Source organism: Dromaius novaehollandiae, chromosome 3 (assembly GCF_036370855.1).
Source record: "Dromaius novaehollandiae isolate bDroNov1 chromosome 3, bDroNov1.hap1, whole genome shotgun sequence".
Classification (NCBI taxonomy): domain Eukaryota; kingdom Metazoa; phylum Chordata; class Aves; order Casuariiformes; family Dromaiidae; genus Dromaius; species Dromaius novaehollandiae.
The window spans coordinates 28,224,981-28,251,371 of NC_088100.1; the positions used below are offsets into that span (position 1 = coordinate 28,224,981).

The following is a 26,391-nucleotide window of genomic DNA, read 5'->3' on the forward strand; positions in this document are numbered from 1 at the left end:
GCGAGGAGCATCCCCTACCTCGGCTCCTTGAGCGCCCCGAAAAGACGGACTTGATGGGGTGCCTGCCCTTCTGGAGCCTGCGGTGCCAGCAGCAGAAGAAGAGGATGGTGGCGATGGTGCCCAGCAGGAGCAGGAGCAGGAAGAGGGCACACTGGACGCTGTAGGGTCTCAGCAGCACCAGGAAGGCTGCGGCAATCATGGCTCAGGCGTGCGGGCGCCCCGTGCGCGCGCGCTGCTGCGGCGAGCCGGGGGGGCCGCGCAGCGTCTCCCGGCGGCAGCGGCAGCGGCAGCGGCAGCGGCGGCAGCGGAGCGGGCATCGCCGCCGGCCCGCGGCGCTGGAGCCGGGCGCGGGGCGGGCGGGGGCGGGCGCGGGGGCGGGCGCTGGATGCGGGCCGTGACTCAGCAGCGGCGGCGGCGGGGCTTCCCCCTGCGCGCCCGGGCGGCCGCGGGCCCCGGCGCGGGGGCGGAGCGCCCCCTCCGCGCGGCGCCGCATGGCAGCCGGCGCGGCGCTGCGGGGGCGGGGGGATAAGGAGGAGGAGGAAGGGGCGCCGGAGCCCGCTGGCGGCCGGGCTGCCCGGGTGCGCGGCGGGGCCCGGCCGGGCGGCGGTGACATCACGCGGCGGAGCTGCGGCAGAGGCAGGCGGAAAATGGCCGCGGCGAGGTACGCGGGGGCGCCGCTTGCCGCCCGCGGGGCCGCCCGCAGCTCCGCTGCTGCCGCCCGGCCCGGCGCGGCCGCGGCTGCCGGAGCGGCCGCTCGCGTGAGTTGCGGTGCGAAGCCGCTGCGGGCGGGCGGCGGGTCTGGGCGCAGATGGGTGGGGGTGGGTGGGTGTGTGTGTCTGTCTGCGGTTATTCTTTCCTCTCTCCTGGCTGCCAGGTTTTGTGTGCAAGGCGCAAATCACGCCTGTTTCCCTCGCCGAGCTATAGCAGTGGAAAAGGATTTGGAAACGTTAACGTGCCTGTCAGCAGGCTGCGTACTAATACGGCGTTTAGGTGCCTTGTGTGTCGGTGATCCGTATTTCCCACGCCGGGAACTGCGCGCCGCGTGACCCCGGTGCGCGCCGCGGCGGAGCGGAGCGGAGCGGCCCCGCTTGCCGGGCCGCCGCCTCCGTGGGAGCGGGCGCCGGGCTGCCGGCGCGGCGGGCTGCTGCGGCGGGGTCGGTTCCACAGCAGCAGCGTGTGCGCGGTCCTGCTGCAGGAAGCTGCAGCAGGCGGCAGCAAATGTCAGCTTCAGCGTCCTCCGTTATGCTGCCTTGCAGGAGCTGACACATCGCACGTACTGCAAAAATACTAGAATGTGCAGATATGCCACTGTTTTAAGAGCTGTTAGTTTGCTGGTCGTTTGCTTTCAAAAACTATTTCAGAGATGTTTGAAAATGCAGCTCTAAACTCTGGCATTACAGCCTAAAAAATCACATAATGAAAACATATCCAGCATGTATTTTGCAATGTCAATCTGCCTGTATAATTGTAAAAGAACAGGGTTAATCTGTGACAAAATTCATGCCCTTTCCATGTACCATCAATGCAAGCACGTAAATGAGAGGAACATTTCAGAAACTTTATAGGAATAATGAAGATCTCTGTGTAAATGTTGGAATAGCACTGAAATGTTACTCCTTTGTATGTCTGCCATAAAAGGATATATAAAAACATACGTGCAAATTTAAGGTAAACTACAAAATAAATGTGCTGGAAGGGCGGAGACAGAGGGAAACATCTCTGTTTGTGGTACCTTGAGTAAATATGGGAAGAATGATCTTTTTAACATTCAGATTTACGTATCACTGAATTAATTACATTATAACTCCTTAGTGGACCCTTAATGTTACAGAAATCCCTTTTCATTGGAAGATTCTCTTATTGTCAGGTTAGGTGGATAGTTAAAGAAAAAAAAATCTTGGCTTTTAGGTCTATGATATTTTATTCCAGGAATTCTGTATAGTTTTATAACATATATCAGCATGTTGAGACAGAATAGTCTGTCATATTACTTTGTAAATGGAAAGCTGATACATTGCAGCATATGATAAAATGCTTTCCTTGACTACCTAGAAAGTGACAAATGCTATCAGGTAGTGTTGCATCGTGTGATGCAATGTTGAAATGTTGCCTAATACCGCAGTACACTGCAGTAAGATGGTTTTAATGCAGATTACCTGGAGATTATTAAAATGGTTCATGTTACCTCACTGTAACATGAGGCAAACCAGTGCAATCCTCCTGGCAACACACTGCCCTGCTGCAGTGCTTCACTGCAGTATGTTGCAGTAACAAGAAACTTTTCAACACCTTTCACGGTTCAAAATCAACCAATTTATTGTTTCATCGTGGGAGATTATAGGAAACGTCTCTTAACAGCAACGGCACAGTCGATTGCTGGGAACCAGCAGGGAGCACAGTTCTTCTCACACTGTTCTTGGATAAGCGCATAGAAAAAAGTTGACTGATGAATCTCTAAGGTTTGGTTGTTAGAAGGGAAAATCTGTAAACTTTAAACTAAGACTTACAGTGAGGATCATATTTTGTCAGTGGGCTATGATAAATTTCATGATAACTGTTTGATTGTTTTTTCTAAACCCAAGAGAAAGCGGTTTAGTGTGAGAAATGCTGACGTGCACAATTTGTCAGAGAGCCACCGCTCTGGACTTCTGTGTCCCAGTCAATTGTCTCTTTTGCATCGAGCTGCTGCTATGCATTTCACAGTATTCATCACTACTCTGTGTTTGCCAGATATTGTGCTTTCTGGTGATGTGGTTAGAATATTACTTCCATGGTGAATAAAATTGTTGAAGTTATTTCACATTAGAAGTGATCAAACTCCATGGTTTGTGGATGATCAGCTTTCCATGATCGAAAAATTTGTGGGTAGATTTTCCAAATAACGGTAATGAGAAATGAAAAGAAGTTTTATATGTATAGCATTTTTAATATAAGCTTCTTTACAGAATGTTTTTCAGGGAACTTATCATAAGTCTTAATAACGATAAACAGAGAAGAGAAAAGGAATGAAGAGACAAGGTTAAAACAAAACCGTTGGCTCTCAGCTGAGATTTGACCTCAGAAGGAGAATCCAGGAGGTGGAGAGATATAGGAAGCTATTTCAGAGAAGAGGAAGTGAAAGAAGGTAACTGCTTTAAGACTAAATGTGGCAAGAATATGGGGCATGGCGAGGCAGGTCAGAGAACGCAAGTTGTTGGGAGAGGCTGAAGCAAGGCTGGAAAGGGTTTTACAAACTAAGAAGGCAGCCTGTGACCGTAAAATAAATAAAGGGTAGCACTGCCCTTCCAGGGTATGTGTGATGTGGCCGGACTTTTGAAGAGGCGTGAGATGATGAGAGGAAACATCCTGCAGATACTTGTTTTGACAGGGATCACAGAGAAGCGGAGCAGCAACAGTCACAGGCGTAGTTGAAGTTTTCAGCAGGAGGCTTGGAAGCAGCATTTTACATGAGTACTGTTGAGGGAGGAGACGGTGGAAAGTGCAGAGGAACGAAAAGGGGAAGCTCCACTTCAGAGACTCCCCACGATAGAGACAAAGAGCAGATTTCTGCAGTGGAAAGGGACAGGATGGTGCAGGGGGGTGTTCTTCTGCTCACAGTTACTCTTTCTTGCAGTTGTTAACCTATTTACAAACTTGCAGAGGGATGAGGGCAGCAGCAGAAAATTATGTCAAATTTCTGCAGTTTAATGGAAGTCCTGAGCAGGGGATGTGGTATAACAGCAGCAGCCCTCCTGTACGGAAGCAAGTCGGCATTGATTTAAAATACTCTTTCACCCACTCTCTCATGATATCCTGTTACGGGCTTAGCAGTGTTGCCTCATGGGCTGAAGGCAGAGATACTTCCTTCCTTTATCTTTGCCCTGTAAGTTAAATTGCAGCACAATCTATGGACTAGTGCATATTCCTTGGTAATTTAAATGATGTTCAGAAACTCTTTAAGAGAAACTAAAAACCCTTGAGTGCAATGGTTTAGGCTGAAAGAAGAAAAAATAACTGCAAAAAGAAAATACATGATTCTAGTGGAGAAACCACATCTTCAGAGATGTGCTGAGCTCACAAAATCTGAGCTGTAAGACACAAGGGCACACAATGACTCTGAGGAGGCATCTCTGCTCCTACAGATTCAGGCCTTGGAGGCTTCCTTGTACAGTAATAAGACCCCCTGTATTAGTGAGCCAAAAGAAAAGCTCATGATAGATCCGGTGAAGTAAATATATGATTAAGAGATTATATATGATACGATTTCAGAAGAGCTGCTGAATAAGTGAAAGAGTAAGATCATTTCCTTTCACTGAATTGTAGATATGCTTTTAGTGTTTCTACTAATTCAATTATAATTAAGTAAAATATTCCACTTATATGGCTACTTAACCGGTTAGAAGGATTCTCTAATCATGTAATACTTCTTAACAAAGAAAGGTGTTTTTAATCAAACAGGAACTCATAAGCAACCAAAGTTAAATATACAAAATACCATAGTGTCTGTATATTATCAACTTCATTCAAAGAAATAATTGACTTTTCCCCTCAGTAGTCTACTTCACATGTTGCTCGGTCCTCAGTGTGCTTTCTAGCAACTTAAGCGTGATGTATTATGTTGTGGGAGTTTTTGGTAGTTGATCAAACCTTGTAAAATACATTCTTTGGCTGAAAGAATAACACTTTTTAGCTTGATAAAAGCATCAAGTTTTAAAAATCTGTGTTATGTGAAACGATATGTTCCAAATTCAGCAAGGCCATTGCAAGTCTTTGTTCTGCCAAACTAGTTAAACCGTTTGTTCTATGCAGTGCTTTGTATGTTTGAAGGGCATGTTAGCATTAGTTAATGCTTACAGTATCCTTGAAATTAGGTACATAAGTACTATTATTTAAAATCCTGTGAACAGAGAAGCTAAATTGCAAAAAGTTATGTTATTTACCCAACACTAAACTGTATGATCACAGTGCTACAGACTAGACCCTTCCATCACTGGAACACTTTGCAGTCTGCAGGTGTTTTAGGTGACAATGGAAAATCAAATACCTGCCTACTCTCTCTATATAATTGTCCCTGTTTTGCGGATTTCATTAACTCACACAACTTGCACACTGTGATTCCCTCTGCTTATTAGACTGTGAGTGTAAATCAAATGGAGTATCAGCCATACAATTGTCCACTCACAGTTTATTGTGTTTCTGGAAAAATGCTGGCATGAGTTCTGTGGGCATAAATTGACTTTGCAGACAGAGAGGCTGATCTTGAGCCTAGACGGAAATATACTGCTAAAGCTCCTGTGGCATTTTTCATTACAGCAGTGATATGCCCCTTTGTCCTTGGTTGAAATTTGCTCTCCATACATTTTTGGCAGTGCTTAGTGTGGCAGTTGTCAGTCTGAATGTGGCCCTGCATCCCAGAGGGAATTACACTTCATTAATATCATATGTATATAATTGGAAGTTGCTTAAGGATTGGTTCAGATTGATGAGTCTTAGTAAATATGGAATATTGGTCTTTCAGCTCTTATATTAATTTATAAAGGCAGGTTGAACTGTGTACATTAAAAAGACATTTAATTTTACAGGAGGGAAAAAATAGCTCTAATAAGGTTTGAGACTGTTACCTTCACAGGGGAGGAAGGGCACTTCTGTAAATTCTCCTAAGTGCATGCAGAAGTGCTCTTAGTTGCAGTAACATTCCCTGGAGTAAGAGAGCAACATGTCTGTCTCATATCCTAGCTCATGACCTTTATTACTAATACAGAACATTTTTTTAAGCTCAAGATCATCAAGTTCATTCCCTCCTACCAACATTGAGCAAAAACAGAGCAATTGAAGAAGAGCTTTGGTGTGAAAGAGCAGGCACTTAGAGTATTAACCAAGCATTACTTCTGATCTATCATCACTTGTCTATGATGGCCAATAAAGACATATGAGTAGAGATAGTTAAGATGCCGCTAGATTATTTAATACTAACCAGAGCTCAAGCCTAGAATTTCCTAGCTGCTCTTTTACTTCTATGCCCTAATAGTTAAAGGGAAAATTTCACTGTTAACAGTGCTTTGGGACAGCATAATTTATTGAAAGGTAAGATAACTTATGCCACCATATAAAAAGAGGAAGATGCCACCACTTATAAATTCCCACACCAGGTTACCAGTAGGTTTGTTTGAACCAGTCAAATTTGGAATTACCTTAGTTGCATATGGAAAGTTTTTCTGATATTTTTCAGCCTTTTACGCACGTTTTCAGGATACATCTTAAACTAGGCTTTGTAGGAAAATGGTATTTGACTGCTTGGCAGCTACACAGAGCAAGTGCACAGTTTTTGTACCTCAGGACAGATTTGCGCATGGTCAGACTTTTCCTAATGATGTTGTCTTCCCATCAACATCTTCAGACAAAAAAAGCAACTACATTGCTGGTTTCTAGCCTTCATAATTTTAGAGCTGCAGAGATGCACTGTGTTCAGTTACCCAAGCTAGATCTGAATGTGGAAGGCCAGGTGTTGCACTCTGTATAGCCACACTGACTTGATTTTCCTCCCAGGCTAATTACTGCTTCTACGAGTTTGGTTATATTAACCTGCATGGAGAGAGCTTTAATATGACTATCCATATTCCCGTAGCTGAGGTATCTCCTCCCATTCATTCCATGAATACACTAATCTTTGTTGATATGTATAGCAGTATGTTGTAGCGTGCATAGCACTTGAGAACAAGCAAATGGGTATTATTAGTATTCTGTCAACTGTGAAATAGCTATTTAATTGAGATACAAATCTGTGATGTAGAATTGAGATAACTTCCTGCATCTCCTTATTTGAAATCTTGCTATCTTTATGTGGATCTTTCATTGAGGGTGGGATTCAGCTGAAGATGAAGATAAATAAGTGTATGGCATACACATGGTTTACAGGCATATGAAGTATCTGAGCTCCCATTTAAACTCAGCTCAATCATTGGAGCCCAGAGAACAATGCACTTCCCTAAATATAGGCATTTAATGCCATTTGAGATGCCTGGAGTTAGTAAACATCCCCATGAGCCTGGAAGAGGATGTTGGCCCCATGGAAGATACATTCCTACCAGAAGTGGCAGTTGGAGGCCAGGCACAATAATTTATGGCATCTAAGATTGCACCAGACATTTATTTTTAGGTAATTAAAAATTGAGCTGTAGATTCTTTGAAATAAGCTGAGTTGCTCTCCAGGTAGTTTTAATTGTATTCATTAGGGGCTTGACTCATTTGACCACTGGAGATGCTCTAGGCTGAGATGTCTATGAGGGGGTGGCCGTTGTGATAACAGACCTATGGGAGACCTGCTCTTCTGCTGTGGCAGCTGAAGGCCAAGTAGAATAGCACCAGACACCTCAGATGGCACTAGACACCTATGTTAAGGCAATCAAATAGATCTCTATATATATTTGAGATATGATTATAATGATTATAATGGGAACTTAGATACCTAGTGCACCCAGTGATACCTAAATGTAAAGATCTTAACCTAGAAAAATTACTAGATAAAACAGAAATTTGGTAGCCCTAGATACATTAAATATATCTGCTTGTTAAATTCACTGTTCTTCCTTTACTGTCATTTAATATTAAAAATAAAAATAGATGGTTTGATTCAGAAATCAGAGGAATTCTTCAACCTTGTAATTTAAGCCACAGTTCCTACGAAGGGCTTTGTCTTAATTAAGTATTGATGTCATTTCACAGAACTTCTAGGTTGCTAAAACACAGCATGCAGGACAGTGCTGGGAAAAATAATTGCTTCATGAAGTCCATGGGCCCATCAGATGGATTTTAGCATGTGGGATGAGTTATAGGCCAAATTCTGCATGTTGCCCTGTGGATTTCAAGGCTTCGGAGACTCTGAAGTCGGTCAGACAATCTGTGTAAATAAGGCCAGAAGATACTGCCTTACTGTGAATAGTATCACTTCTTAGAGAAGTATCTCACGTTATTCTATAGCTAGTTACAGGGATAATGATTTATAGTCAGGAAGTGAACTGACAGATACCAGTAGTGAGAATCATGTAGTTTTATCCTACTGCTGTTAGTGGAAAACAAATGGAATGTTTTTTGTACATTTACATTCTTGAAAGTCTACAGTAATGTTCTCACGTTCCTCTAGGTTCTCAGCTGAATTTGGAACACAGTAATACTGATGGTTCTGGAAAATCTGCACTCTGTAGTTCTCAACCAAAAGCTGCAGATTTCTGCTTTTAAGTCATACTTTCCCATAAAATGATTGAGATCATACTGTAAATCTTTTGAGCAATAACAACACTTCATTCCTCAGGCAGTATCTAATTCCACTGAAATCATTAGTAAATCTTATACTGGTTTCAGGGGTGTAAGATTAGAACCTACAACAGGGCATATAATGTATTTAAATAAGGTCATATTTTCCATCATAAATTTGTCACAGAAAATCAGGAATTCTAAGACTTTAGTTTAGCCCAAGGGTTTTATACCAGCATTGTTTAATGTCCTACCAAGTTCAATTAAAAATGCCATAATCAAAGCAACACCAACCAAATCTGTGACTACTATTCATTATGCTGAAGTGAAAATAAATAGTTTTGAGTGAGATGGATGAAACTCTATCCCAGTAGAAGGATTTCCAAGGAAAACTAGGATTATCAAGGGCTGAACTTAGAGGACAGACAATATAAAATGTTAGTACTTTTTTATTTTTCTGTATTGTGTGGTTGTGGTACTGTTGGAGTCTGATCTTGTTTTGTTGAAACCTGTGGCTAAGCTCCCTCTATTTTAAGCCGCAGCAGAATAAGGCCCATTGAGTGGCCCTACAATCTCATGTCTAAATTTGTAATACTTTACACTGCATTTACTGAAAGGAAGGAGAAATAATGATCTCACCATGCCATCTGCCAACTCTCAAGCTGAATGGAACAGACTATGTCAGTCAAAGGGCGATATACATCTTTAAAATTACTTTTGTGTTTATTTTTCTTGTTTTGGCTTTTTGGGTTGCTTAGTAACAATATTCTGTGTGCAAATTTGTAGCATCTGTGCAGAATGCGAGATGTTAACATGTTTGTAAAAACTGAGAGTCCAGTTAATGTTTCCTTTACAGCACTTTTAAATGACATGTTTTCTTTTTTTTTTTCCCTTCTGCAGATTACCTGCTTTTATAAAAGGTAGAGACAGATTTGTGTCTCAGAACAAAGATAAATCATAAGTTTGGGTTTCAATACTTCTCAAAAAAGTAGCTGGTCTTTTAAAATGGAGAATATAGTAGAATAAAGTAACTTGCAAAAAACGTAAGTGGCTTTCAAAGGCCATGTAATTCTGTCTGTGTGGTTAGCTGCACACTGGGTAATGTCTGTGAACAATTACATATCTCCCAATTAAACTACCAAACAAAGCACTCGGTGTCAGGAATCTTACTTGATGACACGCAGAACTGTGTAAGAAAGATTTAAAACAGAGAACCAGATGCACATTAAAAGATGTCATACTCCATCCTCTCAGCTCCCTGTAGCAGAAGGACTACTGGAAGCTACCCTGCAGTTTCAAAGTAGAATGAGCTAATTTGGGACGGGTTGGACCAAGCCAGGTACCATAAGCATACATACCTACCCACATCACTGAATAGTCAGTGAAGGGAAATAGGCTCGCCCAGACAGCAAGTCATCTGCTGTCTTTTAGTTACGTGTCTTAGGATGAGATGAATCACCTCTCTTTCTGCGTTGACTGTGAAGTGAGCCAAACATGTCTAGCCAGCATCGCACTTTTAAAACAATTGAAGTTTGGTGAGATTAATCCCTCCCCACGTGTTCTTTCTACTATTATTAATATTATTCTGCTGGATATATATCCAGTGTATTTTACCTTCTATTTTGGCAGTCCTTGCTCAGACAAGGTTCACATTAACTCCAGTGAGAGAACAGTGTGAGAAAACACTGCAGGACTTACTTACCTTCCAGTAGGTGAAGTATTTGACTGTTCCTTTTCTTCATTAGAGACATTTTGTTCTACCTTTCTAATCCCTTTAATCGCTGCCTAGAGATGATGCCAGCAGACAATTCAGTATTATCCGCAGGGTCCTTGGATTGTCACAGTAAATTCTGTGAAAAGACATAGTTTCATTAAAGTATGTTGGGGGAGCTGAAGCCATAGCTCTGTAACAGAAAAATACTAACTATTGCAGTGTTTCTTTTATTTGGCAATGTAACTATTTCCAATCACTTTATATGTAATGTAAAAAAATTGAGCTGGTGCCCAGCAGAGCCACGGCAGAAGAGAGGGGGCCTGGCCAGCCTCTGTTGCTTCCCCATAGCTGCTTTCCTGCTGTCACCTCTTCAAAAGTAGCACAAGCAACAGGATTGAGCAGAGGCCTCAGAAAGCAGCCAGGAAGCTCTCTCACTCCTTCCAGAAGCTAAAGGGATGGATAGACCCTGTCCTTCCTCCCGTGACTATTTGTGAAATCCTTGCCTAATTTCTTTCAGTGTCCCATGTAGCTTATATTTTAACTTGGCAGCTGTTAAGACTCGCAATGAAATCAGTTTAGCTGTTTACTAGCACATCCTCCCACTGCAGGCAAGCATCTTGTCTGCTCAACAGTCAGGGATAACTTTGTAGATAATGTAGACGAATTGCTGGACCCCAAGAGTCCTGCAATGACCATGGTAAAAATTGTAACCAGTATTGACTGGCAGAATGGATTTGTCAGCATTTGCTGTTTGCCTTGCCATCATGGCCTGGAGCTCTTTTCATGGATCTAGGTGCATGAGGCCTATGCATACTTTTTTTTCCTCCTTGGATAATTTGGATAACAGTGTAATGAAGACTATAAGAGGGGTTTAATTCATTATGAAAGACTAGATTCTACTAGCCATGTGCTTCACAGTGTTTACCAGTGACATCCAGCTACTGTCATGAGCTCCAAACATCTAGAAATCCCAATATCCATTGAGCTTACTAAGCTGTAAAACACATACACAAGTCTGATACTTTCCAAAAACTGTTAGACTTACTACATACATGCTCATGGTCACAATGTGTATGTGAATAGCCCAAGTGCCTTGGGGAATCATCACTTCCATGCATGGAATAGTTTGTGTATTTGGTGACCTGGTAACCCTGTACAAGCACAAACCACAAATATGCCCCGTGGCTCAGGGAACATTTGTCTCAATACAAAATGAGACAACAGAGCTACAGACTGTTAGGGGACTACAGAATACAGAAGTCAGTACCATCAACTGTTGGTCTTAGCACACTGGCAGCTCTGACTGTGTTGAGATTATGTTGCCGTTATGTGAGCTTTTCAGAGTATAATGAAGTATCTTGGAGTCCCTTCCAATTGTCAGGGGCCAAACATGAGAAAGCACAAATGAGTTTGAAAATTAAAGAACTGGGTGATGGGGATTGTTGTGCTTTGTTGATCATAGGTGGAAGTTAACAGCTTTATGCATGATGAGAAATGATAAAGTGAATGGCAAGTATATTTGAAAGCAGTCTAAAAATGGAGAAAACATACTAATGTTTAATGTGATTGCATACATAGGCTGTTCTAAATCTAGTATATTGTGATTTGGACAAACATCCAATTTCATTTTGGGTCTTACCTGTCCCTGTTGAACTCAGTGTGAAACTTTTCTTCCTTTGCATTCTGTTTTGTCTATATGTTTACTCATTTGACTGATTCCTTCCTGTAATGTGAGGATCCATTTCGCATGGATAGGTGGCAGAATTAGGCCTCCAGTGATTCATGCTAAGCATAAATATTCAAGCCACTTCCTCCCTAGAGTTTACATGAGATGGATTTTTTTCAGGTCGTTCTAATGCTCTTCATTTTTTTTAGAGAAAATTATGCAAATTTTTGCAAATAAGTCCCCTTTCTTTGGCATCTCAGTCCAGTACTTAACAACGCTACTGCTACTGAATGCATTCTGCAAAAAGTATTATTTAATATTCTTCTTTTTAATGGTAATTTCTTATGCTGCTTACCTTGTTGTTTTAATAAACGCTTTGACAAGAGCACAGTTGTCTTTTGCAAATGAACAAGTTCAGCTCTGTGTGGAAAACCAGCTCTTTTGAAGCATAGCATCGACATGGTGAATAGTGGTGAGCTGGGCTTCTATGAAAGAATTGACATTGCTCCTTAGAGCCAGACTTTCTCGCTTTGACATAATAGCTGCAAGTAATTCTTCTTTCCTAGCTCTGAGTTACCTTTTTGACAGCCTCTGCATGAGGCACTAGATTTGCTTCTGACTGATTGAGGCCAAGTAAATCACAAATCACACTGTCACATCTGGGAATTCATGAGTTTGCAGCACTGTAAAATTAATTCACCTCTATGAACTGACAGGCCAAACCATATGTTTGTTGGAAAGAAGATCAAAATTTAACAAAAAGAGATTTTCTATTTTTGGTTTTATCTATTTTAATAATTTTAAAGTAGAAAATATATCTTCAGAGTATAGTAGAAACATGTATATGAACTGGTAACGCTTGCAGTAGTGTTCAGTAACATATTTCACATTTCATACTTTCATGTATAGCATATCAGCTTAATTAGAAAAACAAAATACAAAGTATGACTTGTTCCCTTTTCCCAGTGTAGAACTTCAGTGCTTTAAAAAGTCCTAACATGGTCCTTTGCTTTAAGAATATTGTTTGATATAAGGAAAGGATTTATCTATATATTTGGTCCGAGTTCTCTGTATTGCTGTTATTTTTCATAAGGCAGCCCAGCTCTCTTCCAGTCCTCAGACTGTCATTTCTTATACATATCAAGTTTTCCAGTGCCAGAATGCATCATACTTCATCCAGTCAGTTGTCCTGGGTTGTTCTGGATTGTTTTCTTGTGGCTGCAATTGTACATCTTGCCGCCCACAAGATGATTAATATAGTCCTGGAAATCATACATCCCTTTTAATAGCATATAGATTGGGTACTTTCCCTCACTGTAGGGAAAGTTTTTATCATACCTGTATCTTTTGGTCTCTGAGGCTGGGGTTTCACTGACACACTGAAAACTTCTGTTGAGGCAAATATGGTGATAGTAGAGATCCAGGACAGGAGACAGACAGATAAGACACAGTAGTGGTACAGAAGCAAGGACTCTGTAAGTGAAAGCTGTTTTCTCTGTAGTTTTGGAGACAATTGTCTTTCCAATGTATACACGTTGAGCAGACCACCTCCCATCTTTCAGAGAAGATTTAATATGCAATTTGGCTAGTTTTCACTTCCTTATCCAGAATATTTTCGTATAGGACAATTTTCAAAATCTGGGAATAAGAGGGTTGTTGGGGGCTTTTTAAAGTATTCTTGTAGCATTCCTGTGGCATGACACAGTAACAGCTATTTTTTTTATGACATTCTGCAGGTAGTGTCTGTGTGACAAGAGAACCATTTAACAATGAAAAAATTCACTCTCTTTGATTTTGTAAATGATAATTCACTGCAAATTGGAGAGACTTCTTGGATACAGGATCTTCCCAGTGATGACAATGAACTAGAAACACTCCTGAAACCAAATAAGCATGTGCTAGTAAACTGGCCTGTGGGAGAAAGAAAGACAGAAAAGCACCTAGTGAAAGTTGTGTGCATGAGTGGTGAGTACAGTTGCCTTTGGCTGATACGAGATTTTAATCTAGTTGCAAGGTATCAGTACTTAATTTTGCTGCTTCTTCACTGCTTGGTCCTTTCTTTGCCTTCACTTCAGATGACCCCCAAGAGCTGGTGGAAATGATGCAAAAGATATTGCAGGCAGATGAAATTACAAAAATACAAGTCCTTGGAAAAGGCAAGAGGAAGAGGATAGAAATGATATTCTCAGAAAGTGAAGACAGTGACCTGGATAAAGAACAGGTGAGTTTCTGTCTTTGTGTGGTAAGTCCATAACATAATCAAGTAGACCATAACTACTGATTGTTCACAGTGTAAAACGCAAGATATGTATACTGAAGGTAGGAATAAAGGCAAACTTCACATGATGTCCCAGCACAGTAACCTGCCAGAGAAAGCATTTAGGCCAGTAGTTTTTCTCCTTTGCTTATTTAAAGAAAAATTGTTATTCAAGACTTTGGGTGCTCTGTAGCCCAATTGCATCTTCTCTCACAAGACAGATATCTGACCACTGCACGAGAAGGGCAGGGACCAGATTTTCCAAGCTTTGCATTGTTCTGAGATCTGCAGTGACAAAACTTGGGGAAATAAAACATGGATCTCAAGATTAACAAAAGGTCGCAAATATATTTTTCAGAGATACTAATAGAGAATATCAAGGGCAAAGTGAATAAAAGTTTATAGTATACCATGAGATATCCTAATGAAGGGTTCTATAGGAATGCAAAGGTACTATTATGCCCTCGCTTACAGGGGAAAATGATGAAGCGTATAAAAAGGAAGAAATCATTACAGGCATCTGCCCCTGCCAACATCCTGAGTCAACTTGAAACATCTTTAATTAACAAACAGGTAAACATCTTATCTGGAGTAATTTTAATCTATTAAGCAAAAGGAAACTGAGATTTATTTGTTCGAGGGAGATATAAGACTTTTGTTTTAGTAAAGTTGTGGTTATTAAAGATACCACCTTAGAAAACCAGTGAATGGAGAACATAAAGAGAAAAATCTAACAGCTAAGTATTATTCTGACATTTCATTTTGAATTTAAATATGAACAGTAATATCCATGTACTGTAACAGCTATTAATAAAATACACCAAGTCTGTTTATATATTTTGTGTATACAAAGAGAATATTCTGATTTAGCCAGATATTTTAATTATAGTTTTAATGCTTTAATTTTCTGTGTTGTTGCTCTAGATAGACCATTTTATTTTTTTCAGAGAGAACCATATTCAGGAAACAACTTTTTGTACAGTGAAAGTAGCAGTGATGATGAAGAGCCTTTATTTCAACTCTCCAAGGTGGAACTGTGTGCCAAAATAAAAAGTCTCAAGAGGAAGCTGACAGACACTATGAGGGAAAACTGCCGCCTGAGGCAGTCCCTGGTGATGCTTCAAGGTAAAGTCAGGGGAAATGCTGTGATGAAGAAGAGAGCCTGAAGGTTATGAAAAGCTCGATTTATAAAAGACCATTTGAACAGGAATTATGGATGCTTGAGCACCTGACAAGATCAAGGCCTATCGTTAGTACAAAAGCCTTCGTTACATAGCAACATTTAATTTCCAGCAGCACTTAGAAAAAATATATCCTAAGTGGAGACCACGTGATCACAGAGTTAAAAATTGAAAAATCTGTCTAAATCCTGCCAGTTATTCCCAAGAGAACATTTCTGTTTGCTATATGTAACCATTGGCTAAACTTGAATACGCCACTGGCCAGTCCAGCAAAACCTTATTTGTTAAGCAGTTATTCTTGATCTACTAAAATTGTCTTTATTCTGGAATGCTTTTATTTTTAATTTCTTTGGTAATTCCTCAGTATTGATAAACCTCAGTTAGTTCTAGGAACAACAGATTTAATCTTTTCCCAAAGTTACACCATTTTGTTCTTTTATAAATGAATCCTTAATCACTTAGCAACCATCTCTGAAGCCCCTCTTGCTTGTCCCTGACCCTTGTTCTCAGGCAGCCAAGACTGAATCCAATATTTCTAAACACTAGTGAACAAATGTTTAAAGAGGGTATGTTACTTCCATCGCCAGCTACATCATAGCACTCCTGTGCAGCCTACTGCATCTCTTGTTTTTTTATTGTCTTAGGAATTTGCAAGTGCTTCTTAGTTTCCTTGCCCACCTGATTCCATCCCATATTTCATTCACCTTAGTTTGAATTACTCTTCTCCACTCTCTAAATAGCATTTTTACAAGCTTTGTTAGAGTAAGACAACTTATACCTTTAAGTCCAGTCACCTTGCATCTTGAGCATTTTTTACAGCATTTTCCAGTATGTTAATGATTTTGTATCTTGCTGATTCTTTATGCCTCACATCCTTTCAACTCGCTGAACTGATTTTTTTTTAATGGACTCAATGAAAACTTATCTTTGAAACTAAATGTTCATCAGAGAAGTGGCCATTTAAAACGCATTCTCTATAGATTAAAAAAGGGAAAATGTAGTTTATGCACAGGAAGGTGTAACTCCTTTGAAACAAATGAAAAATCAAATATACCACTATTTGGCTCATATTCAGCATCTCTGAAAGCTTGTTCAGATTTTGAGATAGCAAAAAGAAGAAGAAGAAAAGAAAAATACCTAGCTTAGTGCTGTGATAGGCATAAACTAATTAATAGTTGCTTTTAGTTGTTTGAGAGAACTGATCTAGTTCTGGAGACAGAGGCCAGAACTTCACAGGTGAGAGCAGGAGAATGACAGGAAAATTTTGAGAAACTAGAAAAAAACATGTTAAAGCATCTTTGCTGACTACTTTCACTCTTTTGCTTGTATGACAGGACTTTAATTACAAAAATATGCATGCTGACATAGTCGGAGTCTGGAAGCTTCAATTACTGTTCTTAGCCATTACTTTCCATTCAATTTCAGTGTTGCCACAGGCAGTCACCCATTTTGAGGAACTGGTAGGGATGGCTGAAGCACTGCTCAAAGGGGGAGTGACAACATCTGCATCCAGCCTTCATTCGCATGCTGTTTGGAGAGCATCTAACAATTCTTTAGCAGATTCCTATGCAGCTATGCATAGTAACTCCAGCTCACCCATAACTTTCAATGTGGAAGATGAAGAGCAACAGATTGAAAAACAGGTCAGTTAAGAGGCAATTTCAAGCACAAAAATTAAAACTTGATGTAATACATGCTTTATTGTGGTTTAATAACAGATATAAGAAGTATCTGTAAAATCATTTTATCTTCAGTCACTTGATGAAGTGAGTAGTGAGTTCCTTTTATGCAGAGGTACCTTTCCATGAGACACACTAGACATAATTCAGCGTGCTGGTACGTCCTTGAACTTGCTTTGATTTTAGTGGCTTTGCACATCTGTGATTGAGGGCAGAATGTGGATGCATGAAGAAAATACTGAGATCCAAGAATAAGTTCTATTCTGATGTTTTGGATACCAAAGGGGAATGACAGCATTTCAGAGATTATCTAAGAAAAATACCAGCAGAGTCTGTTTAAAGTGTTAAGAAGTAAAATGGAGAATGGTGTGTTTTCTGCTCTTGTTCCAAACGCTGGCCAGCCATCAGTAGAAATACATATTTTGCACTGAATAAAGATGTTCCCATATCCTCTGTAATAACAGAACAGAATTGAGAAGCCTCAGGCACAGAGGCTGTACAGGAAAAATACAAAAATCTAATGAAAAGAAAAATTCCAGCTTCTGCATTCACAATTCACATAAGCATTTTTGTGCAGTCATGCCAATCTGTGGAAATCATGTGTTGTCATGGGGTTCCCAAAAACAAATAAATCTATTAAGAATTATTAAGCTATGTATGATTCTTTGAATAAATATTACAGTGTGCAAGATCTGACCATCTCTGAAGAACTAAAAAGACCAAATTTTCTGAGCAACCTAACCTTTTTGTGAAATAGAAGTAGCTCAGAATTGCACATTTGGAGAGCTCACATACTTACGTTGTACAACCGCAGTGTGTAGAAATCTCTCCCAAAGCCTAGGGCCAGATGTCGCAGTTCCTAGGGCATGCTTGCTCAGAGGCAGGAATATTAGCTTGGGCACAGTGCCATGCTTATAAAGCTATACAGATTCCAGGCCAGACGTGGATCACAGCCAGCCTGCATGGAGTGCAAGCAGAAGGATTTAGATCTGTCTGAACATGTCCTGCCGCCACTGCTGAGCAAGAAGGGCTGCTTGGGGAAGTGTTTGCTAGTATGAACAGTGGTCCTTAGTCTGCCCCACACTTGCTTCTGAAAAACTGTTGACCTGCACATACAGTTCCAAATTTTGAGTGATGTGCAAGTTTGGCATTGATTTCCAGCACACAGTTTGCAGAGATTACGTTTGAAATTGCGGTAAAAAAAGAAAATATACTTTAAAAAATATTTCAAAGAAATACTGCATAATATTTCTAGAGAACTTCAATAGTTTTGTCTATGACCGATTTTGTTTTCCAGTTCAAGATCGAAAAGTGGCAGATTGCACTTTGTAACAAGAGCAAACCTCAAAAGTTTATAAATGACTTGATGCAAGCACTTTATACACATGAATACATGGCTACGCACAGCCTGACAGGTGCAAAGTCCTCCTCTTCAAAGGATAAAGCAGCAAAACCAGCAATGAATCAGAATGAAGTTCAGGAAATCATAGGTGATGACTCGTTAACATTACTCAATATGACACTGAACTGACAGAGGGCTTTCTTTGAGGGGGGGCAGTAAAACTTACAGCTGATAACTCAGGTTATGTGCTGTTTCATATTTTCTTCCTTGTCTTCACACTTTTTAACCCACCTGTCACAAACACTCTTAGTGAAATGCTAAGTAGTATTATTTCAATTGTGCAAATTTTGTGTTTTCATTTAACAGCAACTACTAAGGCATAGTAACACTGTCATTTTTTAGTCTTTGAAATAATTATATGCAATAGTCATACCTGGAACACAAAGGTAACAAATAAAAGGGAGGCAAAGAGAGAACACACTTGATCAGATTTTAAATAATGCCTGCTCTATTTTGTAGTTGGTGAAGATTATAAATTCTGACATTTTAAATAGTGCTTCAGGCAAAATGAGGAAAAGTATAAAGGACAAATAGTGATCAGATCAGAGAAGCAAAGAGCATGGGTTTTATGCTGAGGTTTAAGGCAGAAAATGTTTGGTGCATAGGAAAGAGAAAATCATTTCAGAAGCAAGTAGCAGCTTTAAAGAAAATTGTATTTTGTTAGCACCAATTTTATTTGGATTCACATCTGTGGCTTAATATTTTACCAACATAGCCCCATTTTCTGTACCAGAATCCCTCCCCCATTGCCATTGCCTCAGTCTTCCTCAGTACTCTAAATTCCCTCCCCAACTTACCTCCAGTTTCTGTACTCCTTTGTCCAGTTTTATTGAAGTTGGCCATCAGTTTCAAGAGTTATCAATAGGGTATTGATGGTATGGTTGCATAAACCTGTTTTTCTTAGCAGCCTAGATAAAGTGCCAAAATCAAGAAGAAAGAGACAGTGAGATGGTGAAAATGTATTTAGACAAGGTAAGATAAGACAGTTTGATAATGAAGTAACATAAAGCTAAGGAGAGAGGCATGCATTGAGACAAGGGTGACTGGATGTATTCAAAAATACATAATGGGGATAATAAAGGTTTTAGTAACTTCACCTGCGTCTTGAGTGCTGGCTAAGAAGAGTACACTCCCTCTGCCAGTGTGCTATCAGGAGAAATGGATATAGCCAAAGATCAGACAGATGAGAAAACTAAGGAAGGAGAATTCAGCAAGTTCAAAAAAAAAGTTGTAAGAAACAAAGAGCCAGGGATTTAAAACACCAGAGACCAAACAGCTTGAGTGTGAAGAAAAGGTTTCTTGGTTGAGAAGCTACTAGCAACTTTTTTAAAGGTGGGTTCAGTGAAAGGGTCTAAGCAAAACTGAAAAGGAAAGCAGAGAAGATAATCAGAACATAGCATACAGCCTGCTGCAGAAGAGTTCAGTGACAAAGGGGAACCTATAGTGAAGTGAAGGAAGTTTAAATAAATGTATTAAGGGAAACGAAAGCCCTCCTGAATTCAGATAGAAAAGTGTCAAAATAACATTATACAAGAGAAGAAGAAAAATAAGAAAGAAATCTGAGAATTCTAGGACTGTAGAAAATGAGTCAGTAGATCAGATTATTTAAAGATGGAAGCTATGAGACTTCAAAATGAAATGAAATTTAAACAGACCAAGGGAAGTGAAGATAATTGAGAAAACGGGAGCAGGAATTGCATTCCTGATGCCCAATTCTGTTATTTTTGCTTTCAAAAAAGTTAGGCAGTTAGTGGAAAAACAGAAGAGACATTTTTGGAGAAGGAGACATGAATTGCAAAGGAAGAGTAATGAACTAAAACTGCAAGATGCAGAGGTGTGAGAACTATGGAGGACAGAAATAGGAATGTTTGATTGAGAACAGAACATAGGAAGGGAGGAAGATCACTTATTGCAGGAAGCTCCTGTGGCCCTAGAGTTCCCTTTGAGTATGCCAAGAGCAGGCACAGCAAACAGAGCTGGAGTGTGCAAGATCAGTGAAGCAGTGAGTGAAGACAGAAAAGTAACTAGAGCTGAAGCTGAAGTAGCTGGAAATGTCAAAGATGCCATAAATGCATTTTAGATCATGCATCTGTGGTTTCCATGGTTTGGAGGCCTCATATATGTCATCTCTTTATTTTGTAGGAATCACAAAGCAGTTGTTTCCAAACACAGATGATGCTTTAATTAGGAGAATGATGGGACAAAAACTAAACAATTGCACCAAGAAGCCGATTTTAAGCAAAGATCTTAACTCGGGTGCTTTTCAGAAGCATAGCTTTTGGTAAGTCTTAAAAAAAAATGTAGTCTACAGTGTGTCATTCCATATGTTACCCTGTGGTAACAAAAGCTAAAAACAATCTTAAAGTTATCTTTAAGATATATGTTCAGATTTGCATTGCCCAGTAGGTAAATATTTTCATGTCTTTGTACAAAGATTACATTATACAAAAGCAGCCCAGCTTAACATTACAGCACAAAAACATTGTTCATTCTAGACAAAGCAGCACAAGGTAAGTAAAGTACAGGAAGAGAAGACAAAAGTAAATACATGAAGTTGCTTTGATCAGTATATCTATTTTAGATTAGACATTATTTACTTTCTTTATTATGGTCTGTAGAATCTCCAAAGACCAGCATTTCATTCCATAGGCATGTCACCTGTTGTGCCTCAATTAATCCCCCATGTAAAAATAGGGGAAAATCATACCTCTTCTGTATCTACTGATAAAAGTACTGTAGTAGAGCTAAATCAGCATTCTTCTACGAATAGAGGAGTCTAAGTTATTATGGTAGAGGAATTATAAATAACATCTTTCCTATTATGAGCATACTTACCTTGTGAACAAGACTAGCCTAAAATTGCTGAACTCATCCCTATTGTCAGCGAAGTCACCTGTTTGCATAATACTGTTTCCATATATACCAAACACACATATTTACATAAAACTTACTCATATAAAATATGACAGTGCAAGTCTTAAAAAAAAGCCTCTGTAGAGAAAGATATCTGATATATATATATTTATATATATAAAGAAACCTCCACATGTATGGAAGGCAACTCTATGGTATTTCTATCCTGTCTTAGGAAAGCTGTTCTGTAGGAATGCTAAGAGGAACAGGATCAGAGCTTAGAATCAGTGAAGCAGGGAGAGCACTTTTGTCCTTACTTAGACTTTCCATACCCAGAGGACTTACGGACTCTCCCAATTTCAAATTTTCAAGCCTCTGAGTGGAAACAAACTACTTTATTCATGTATTTCCTGCTATCATTTAAATTATCATCTAGCAGTTTAGCAACTTCCCTGATGGGGAAAAGAGTCCTAATATTTTACTTCTTTCTACTTGATTTTTATTATTCCTGCTTAAAATCCATATTTGCAACTATAAGACACTGCATAACAAAAAACAAGATATCTGAGTATATTACACACTGTAAGAAACGCCACTGTTTGAAAAGTAGCGGTGCTTCACTATTAAAATTCCTCTGTAAGCCATCTGGAAGTACTTCATGGACCACCAGCGGTCTGTGAATTACTACTTGAGAATTACTGAGATAATATCTATTGGAAGAATCCATATATTCAGGTATTCCCAGCTAGAAACAGAAAAAAAAATGCACCAGCCTGGCTAAAATACAGTTTGCTATGTTAATGCTTTTCTCCTATAGATGAGAAGGCTGCGTAAAACAAAAGCCCTATGTATTTGTAACATACAGTGCGTATTGATTCACTATAATATTTTTCCTTGTCTTATGAAAACAGCAATGTCAAAGATAAGAAACATTTGAAAATACACTGTCATTAGCTGACACAGGTGGTAAAAGTAACAGCACAGAAAGACAGACTTGGTCTTCTTTGAAGTATTGTATCTTAAATATAATGGTATATATAATTTTTATAATCTTCAGCAGATGAATCCATAAACTTTGCTAATTCTTGTCTCTTACCCTGTTGTACAGACACAATATTCCTGAAGTCTTGGCAGGAAGCTCTTGAGCACTAGCTCAACAATACAGATACACATATATACAACAAATACAATTCTGAGTTGCTTTTTAATAGTGCCTGAAGACCTTCCAATTTAAACTTAATATCTTAAAATAAAAGTATCTATGTCTGTTATTGATATGTCCTTAGGTAAAACCCAGTTCAATATCCATGGACATCAGTGCAAATATTGCCTAAACTGACTCTCTTGAATGGATGCTTATTAGAATATATTAATAATTGATTCATATTACACCTGTTCAGAATTTCCTCAATGTAAAAGCATTTAAATATATTATAAGTAATCATGCTAGAGATAATGTTGCTGTTTCCTTTAACTCAGATGACACAAGTTTTCTTTGCAACAAAATCAGGAAAATTTAAAAGTGACCACAATATCAAAGTTCCTTCAGTTCACCTCCCAAAGATGAAGTATAGAGGAGAGAAGTCAAGAGAAAATTCTGTTATGCAGTATCTCAGTACCAACTTACCCACAAGTTACTAACAAATTCAAACTGATGATACCACAGTTACAAACTCCTCCCTTTCTATTCCTCCTTCCCTGCCCACCTTCCTCTCCCCAAAAACCTATTACAATTCAAAAGATGGAATTTGGAGTCAAATCCAATGAGACAGACAAATCATCCTCTCCGATCCATCAGACTGAGGCGAGATAAGGAAAGAGAATATGTCAATGAAGGAAACTAGCTAAATAGCTTAATAAACTCTGCTGCTCAGAAACTAAGAACAGTAGGGATTGTGTGTCTATTGTTAATACCCCAAGCTTAGTTATAAATTGTCTCAACAGTGGTTCAACAGCTGCTTCTCAGGGCATCATGCCTTTGGCTCTTCCTCCTAGCACACAAGACCAGCAGGATGATGATTCACCAGCTGCTAATGCACAAATTCAGCAAAGCCACAGCTGTCTGACTCCCCCATCTCCCCCCATCCCACGGCCACAGGAGTGTTTCACATCTACTTCTTCCAACCTGGAGTCTCATCCCTTGAGAAGCTCACCAGCGCCTTCTCCCAACCAGGGCTGCAGAAGGGATCTCAGGAATTCAGACAAGGAATAACAGAAGGTATTTGATAGCAGTTCAAGCTCCCTATGGAGATTAAGGAATAGTATAAAGTTAAACAGACAGAAATAATATTTAATGGGCCTGGCATCAGTGGACAAAGATACCGCAAGCAGAATAGAAGCCTGGGAACCATTTTCTCAAATCCCACAGCATAGAAAAAAATGAAGGTATATGAATTTCTTTGGCTTTAAGATATTACTAAATATTTGCATGTTATACTGTAATTCAAAAAATATAAACTTGTTCCGAAGAACACAAGAAGAGTTCCCCTTAGTTAGATAAACAGCACATTATTTACAGTAATACCAAAATAAAGTATAAGAGGAACTTTAATCCCTTTGCATTCACTATGATAGCTGATGGAAAAGCACTTTTCAGATCTGAGAAAGTTATTGCATATTACTACAAAAAAGTTACAGAGGTATGAAAGTAGGACAGAAAAATTTCGTAGAGAAATTAAAGTTGTGACCAGGACAGGGTTAGAAAGCAAGGAACCACATGACCAGAGAAGGAAAAAAACCCAGATATTTAGAGAAGAAAATACTCTTAGGGCAATGAAGCTGCAGCTCCCAAGATGTGTGTAAGAAAGAAACAGTTCATTTTTAAGCTCTAAAATTTGAAAAGGCAAGGAAGGAAGCCATGTTCCTTTTAGCTCAGGGAAAGGTGCTCCAGGAGAACCTGTTTGGGGAGGCCATGGCTTCTCTCACTGGCCTTTTGCTGCGGGTGCACCAGTTTGGCAGCTCCCACTGTCTCTTCCTTCCTGAACATTAGTTCCACAGCTTGAGAGTGCCTGGTTCCTTCAATTGGTAAATGGAGGACAGTCTTTAGCAACTAGAAAGGACAAAGCGAATAGAAAAGGAGAAGGATGCCAGCTCCTGCTCCCTATGTCTAGATTTTGGGATGCTACCTTTTGGCTAGGGAGCGGGTGGGTAGGTGGGGTGGTCCTAATGGGGTTTGTATCAGAAATCCCTCAACAGCGTGGCAGTTCCTCTGGAGACCTGACACCACTTGTCTCAGTAGGGCAACTGGCACACCCTGTAACTGCCTGGAAGGAGGAGGACAGGTACATTTTTCCCAACTGTTGCTTGTAGATTTACTTCTGACTGCTTCTAGGTTTGCAGTGTGCTTGTAGGATGGGAAGTGGAGACCATAGCTTTCAAGCTTGAGTGTATTTCCCCTAGAAGAGAGAGTACTAACACCAGTTAAATATATTTTGTACTTGGCAAACAAGCAACTAATGAATGAAGATTTAAAAAAACCATGAAAATGAAGCAATTTAGCTTGATTTCAGGAGAGACATATCTGAATTAGAAATAAATTAGAAGTAGTATTGAGGTGAATGACAGAAAATAATTCTGAGGACAAGGTTAGCAGCTGGATACCTCTTGAGAGAGATGCTGCAAGCCTTAATTTTATTAGAACAATGCACTAATAAAATGCACTAGAGAAGACTTTTGCATGGGCAGGGGTATGGATTAAGTGATCTGTTAGCCTTTTTCATCTCTCATGTCTGTAAATTCCTTGTGGATAGGATTAGGATGAAAGCAGATACGACAACATGGCACAAGTTCTATTTCATGTTGTTCCCTATCATCCATAAAATGTAACAGAGGATGTTTTCCATTATGTATATTTTGTATATGTACCTGTATGTATAGCATATATGGATGTATATAGTTAATCCATATTTTTGAAGCAACTTTCTATCAAATAAAGTTAAACGTTATTATGTCTTAGTTTTATTCTTATTCTCTTCTGGGTCTTTTCTTAAATCAGTCACCATTGGACACTCACATGTAAGGTTGCTTTTCTTTCTCACTTGCTTTTTTTTTTCTGGTTCTGAAGCCAGCTTCTATAAAACTCATAATTTTTAACTCCCAGCTGATATAGCAGAACTGCAGCTACCCTGGTGTTGTGGAGCAGTTCAGCACCAGCAGTGCAGACCCCCTTGGGCACGCAGGCACATTGAGACAAATGCAAGCCGCTGCTCTCTCTGCCTCTGGGACAGCACTGAAGATCGCGATGCACTAGGTGCTTTTCTATTCTTCAGACCACGTAGTTTTTCAAAGGAAAGCAAGTGGAACTGGCAGCTCAGCACAAAGAGAAAAGTGGTAGTGTGAAGGACCGAAAAACAGGCTTGGCAGGGGATGTTTTGGACAAAATGCAAAGAACACAGAAAAGCAGACATTTTAACGTTCTACCAAACGGTAAGCAGGGAGCAAGCTGCAAAGAGCCAGTTCTTTCCTCTCTCCCTATAGGACTGATGTTATCCCAACAAACAGAAGATTTTACACAACTAAATGGTTAACAGAAAAGCCATGGTCCTTTCAGTATGACTGAAAAGGAAGAAAATATAATTGGTTTTCCAAAAAGACCCTGAAGAACTCTCTGTGAATACAAAACTGAAGACTAAATAATTACAGATGAGAAACTACAGAAGTAATGAGGAGAAGGGAGGGGAGAGCAGAGCAGTTTCATGCTGGTTCTCCCAAGATTTGCATTAGAATCAAAATTAGTTGGTAACAGGTAAATGTGTCACAAAGTGTAAAATCCATCTGATCATGAGTGATAGAAGATGCATTATTAGTATTACTCAGAATCAGAGTAGGCTGACAGCTTTCTGTAGAAGAACCTAAGAGCTATACAAGTATACAGTATGGAGATTCAGTACTGAAAACTAAGTAAGCAGCACTGAAACTAATCATTTGAACTATCCGTTTCTAGTACTGCAATTTAGATTAAATTTGAAGATTACCTTGCAAAAAGAATTTGCCCATCGTTTATATGAATTGGTTAGTAAGAATATTTGTTTTCTAAAGAGGAAAGTGCATTAGGGTATGTGAAGACTGGGATAAAAAATTGACTGAAAAACATAATACTATTGAATAAATCAGTTTTTCACGTGTCTGGTTCCTGTCCCCTCTTATTAAAAACTAGTATACTAGCTGACTAGGAGTCAAATTAAAAAAAAAAAAACTGCCACATCTAAATCTTCTAGATTACGAGTAACTGGCAGTATGTAATGTTGACACAAGAGGGAAATCAATGGTTAAAAAGGCAACATTTCACGTACAGTAAGGAGCAAGGGTAGAAAGAAGGAAGTTGAAATGTGTTTAAATTTTATAAAAGAAAATAATTGTTTTCAGGGTATATAATACATGGAATTGGTTGCAGAAAGTATTGCTGAATTTA

The 26,391-nt window shown here is 39.6% G+C and overlaps 2 protein-coding genes across 16 annotated transcripts in view; one reads left to right on the forward strand and one right to left on the reverse strand.

Moving 5' to 3' along the window:
- The window catches only part of LOC112996840 (dystonin), a 306,620-nt gene extending 306,237 nt beyond the window's left edge, over positions 1-383 (reverse strand). For all 10 annotated transcript variants that reach the window (XM_064508599.1, XM_064508595.1, XM_064508610.1 and 7 more), the window contains exon 1: positions 19-383. In XM_064508599.1, coding sequence (XP_064364669.1) covers positions 19-199 — 181 coding nt within the window. In that variant the 5' untranslated portion in view covers positions 200-383. The remainder of the gene's footprint in view (positions 1-18) is intronic.
- Positions 379-24,941, forward strand: BEND6 (BEN domain containing 6). Of its 6 annotated transcripts, none has more exons than XM_064508615.1 (10): positions 379-758; positions 2,946-3,124; positions 13,346-13,574; positions 13,685-13,830; positions 14,341-14,439; positions 14,814-14,991; positions 16,473-16,690; positions 18,024-18,216; positions 20,271-20,409; positions 22,926-24,941. In XM_064508615.1, exons 3-10 carry the CDS (start codon positions 13,379-13,381, stop codon positions 23,191-23,193), a joined length of 1,437 nt encoding a protein of 478 aa, XP_064364685.1. In that variant the 5' UTR covers positions 379-758; positions 2,946-3,124; positions 13,346-13,378; the 3' UTR covers positions 23,194-24,941. The 6 variants fall into 6 exon arrangements, with proteins under 6 accessions (XP_064364685.1, XP_064364684.1, XP_064364688.1 ...); XM_064508614.1 differs by having other exon boundaries at positions 379-661; XM_064508618.1 differs by having other exon boundaries at positions 379-661; positions 22,977-24,941.
- Positions 24,942-26,391: the final 1,450 nt, after the last annotated feature.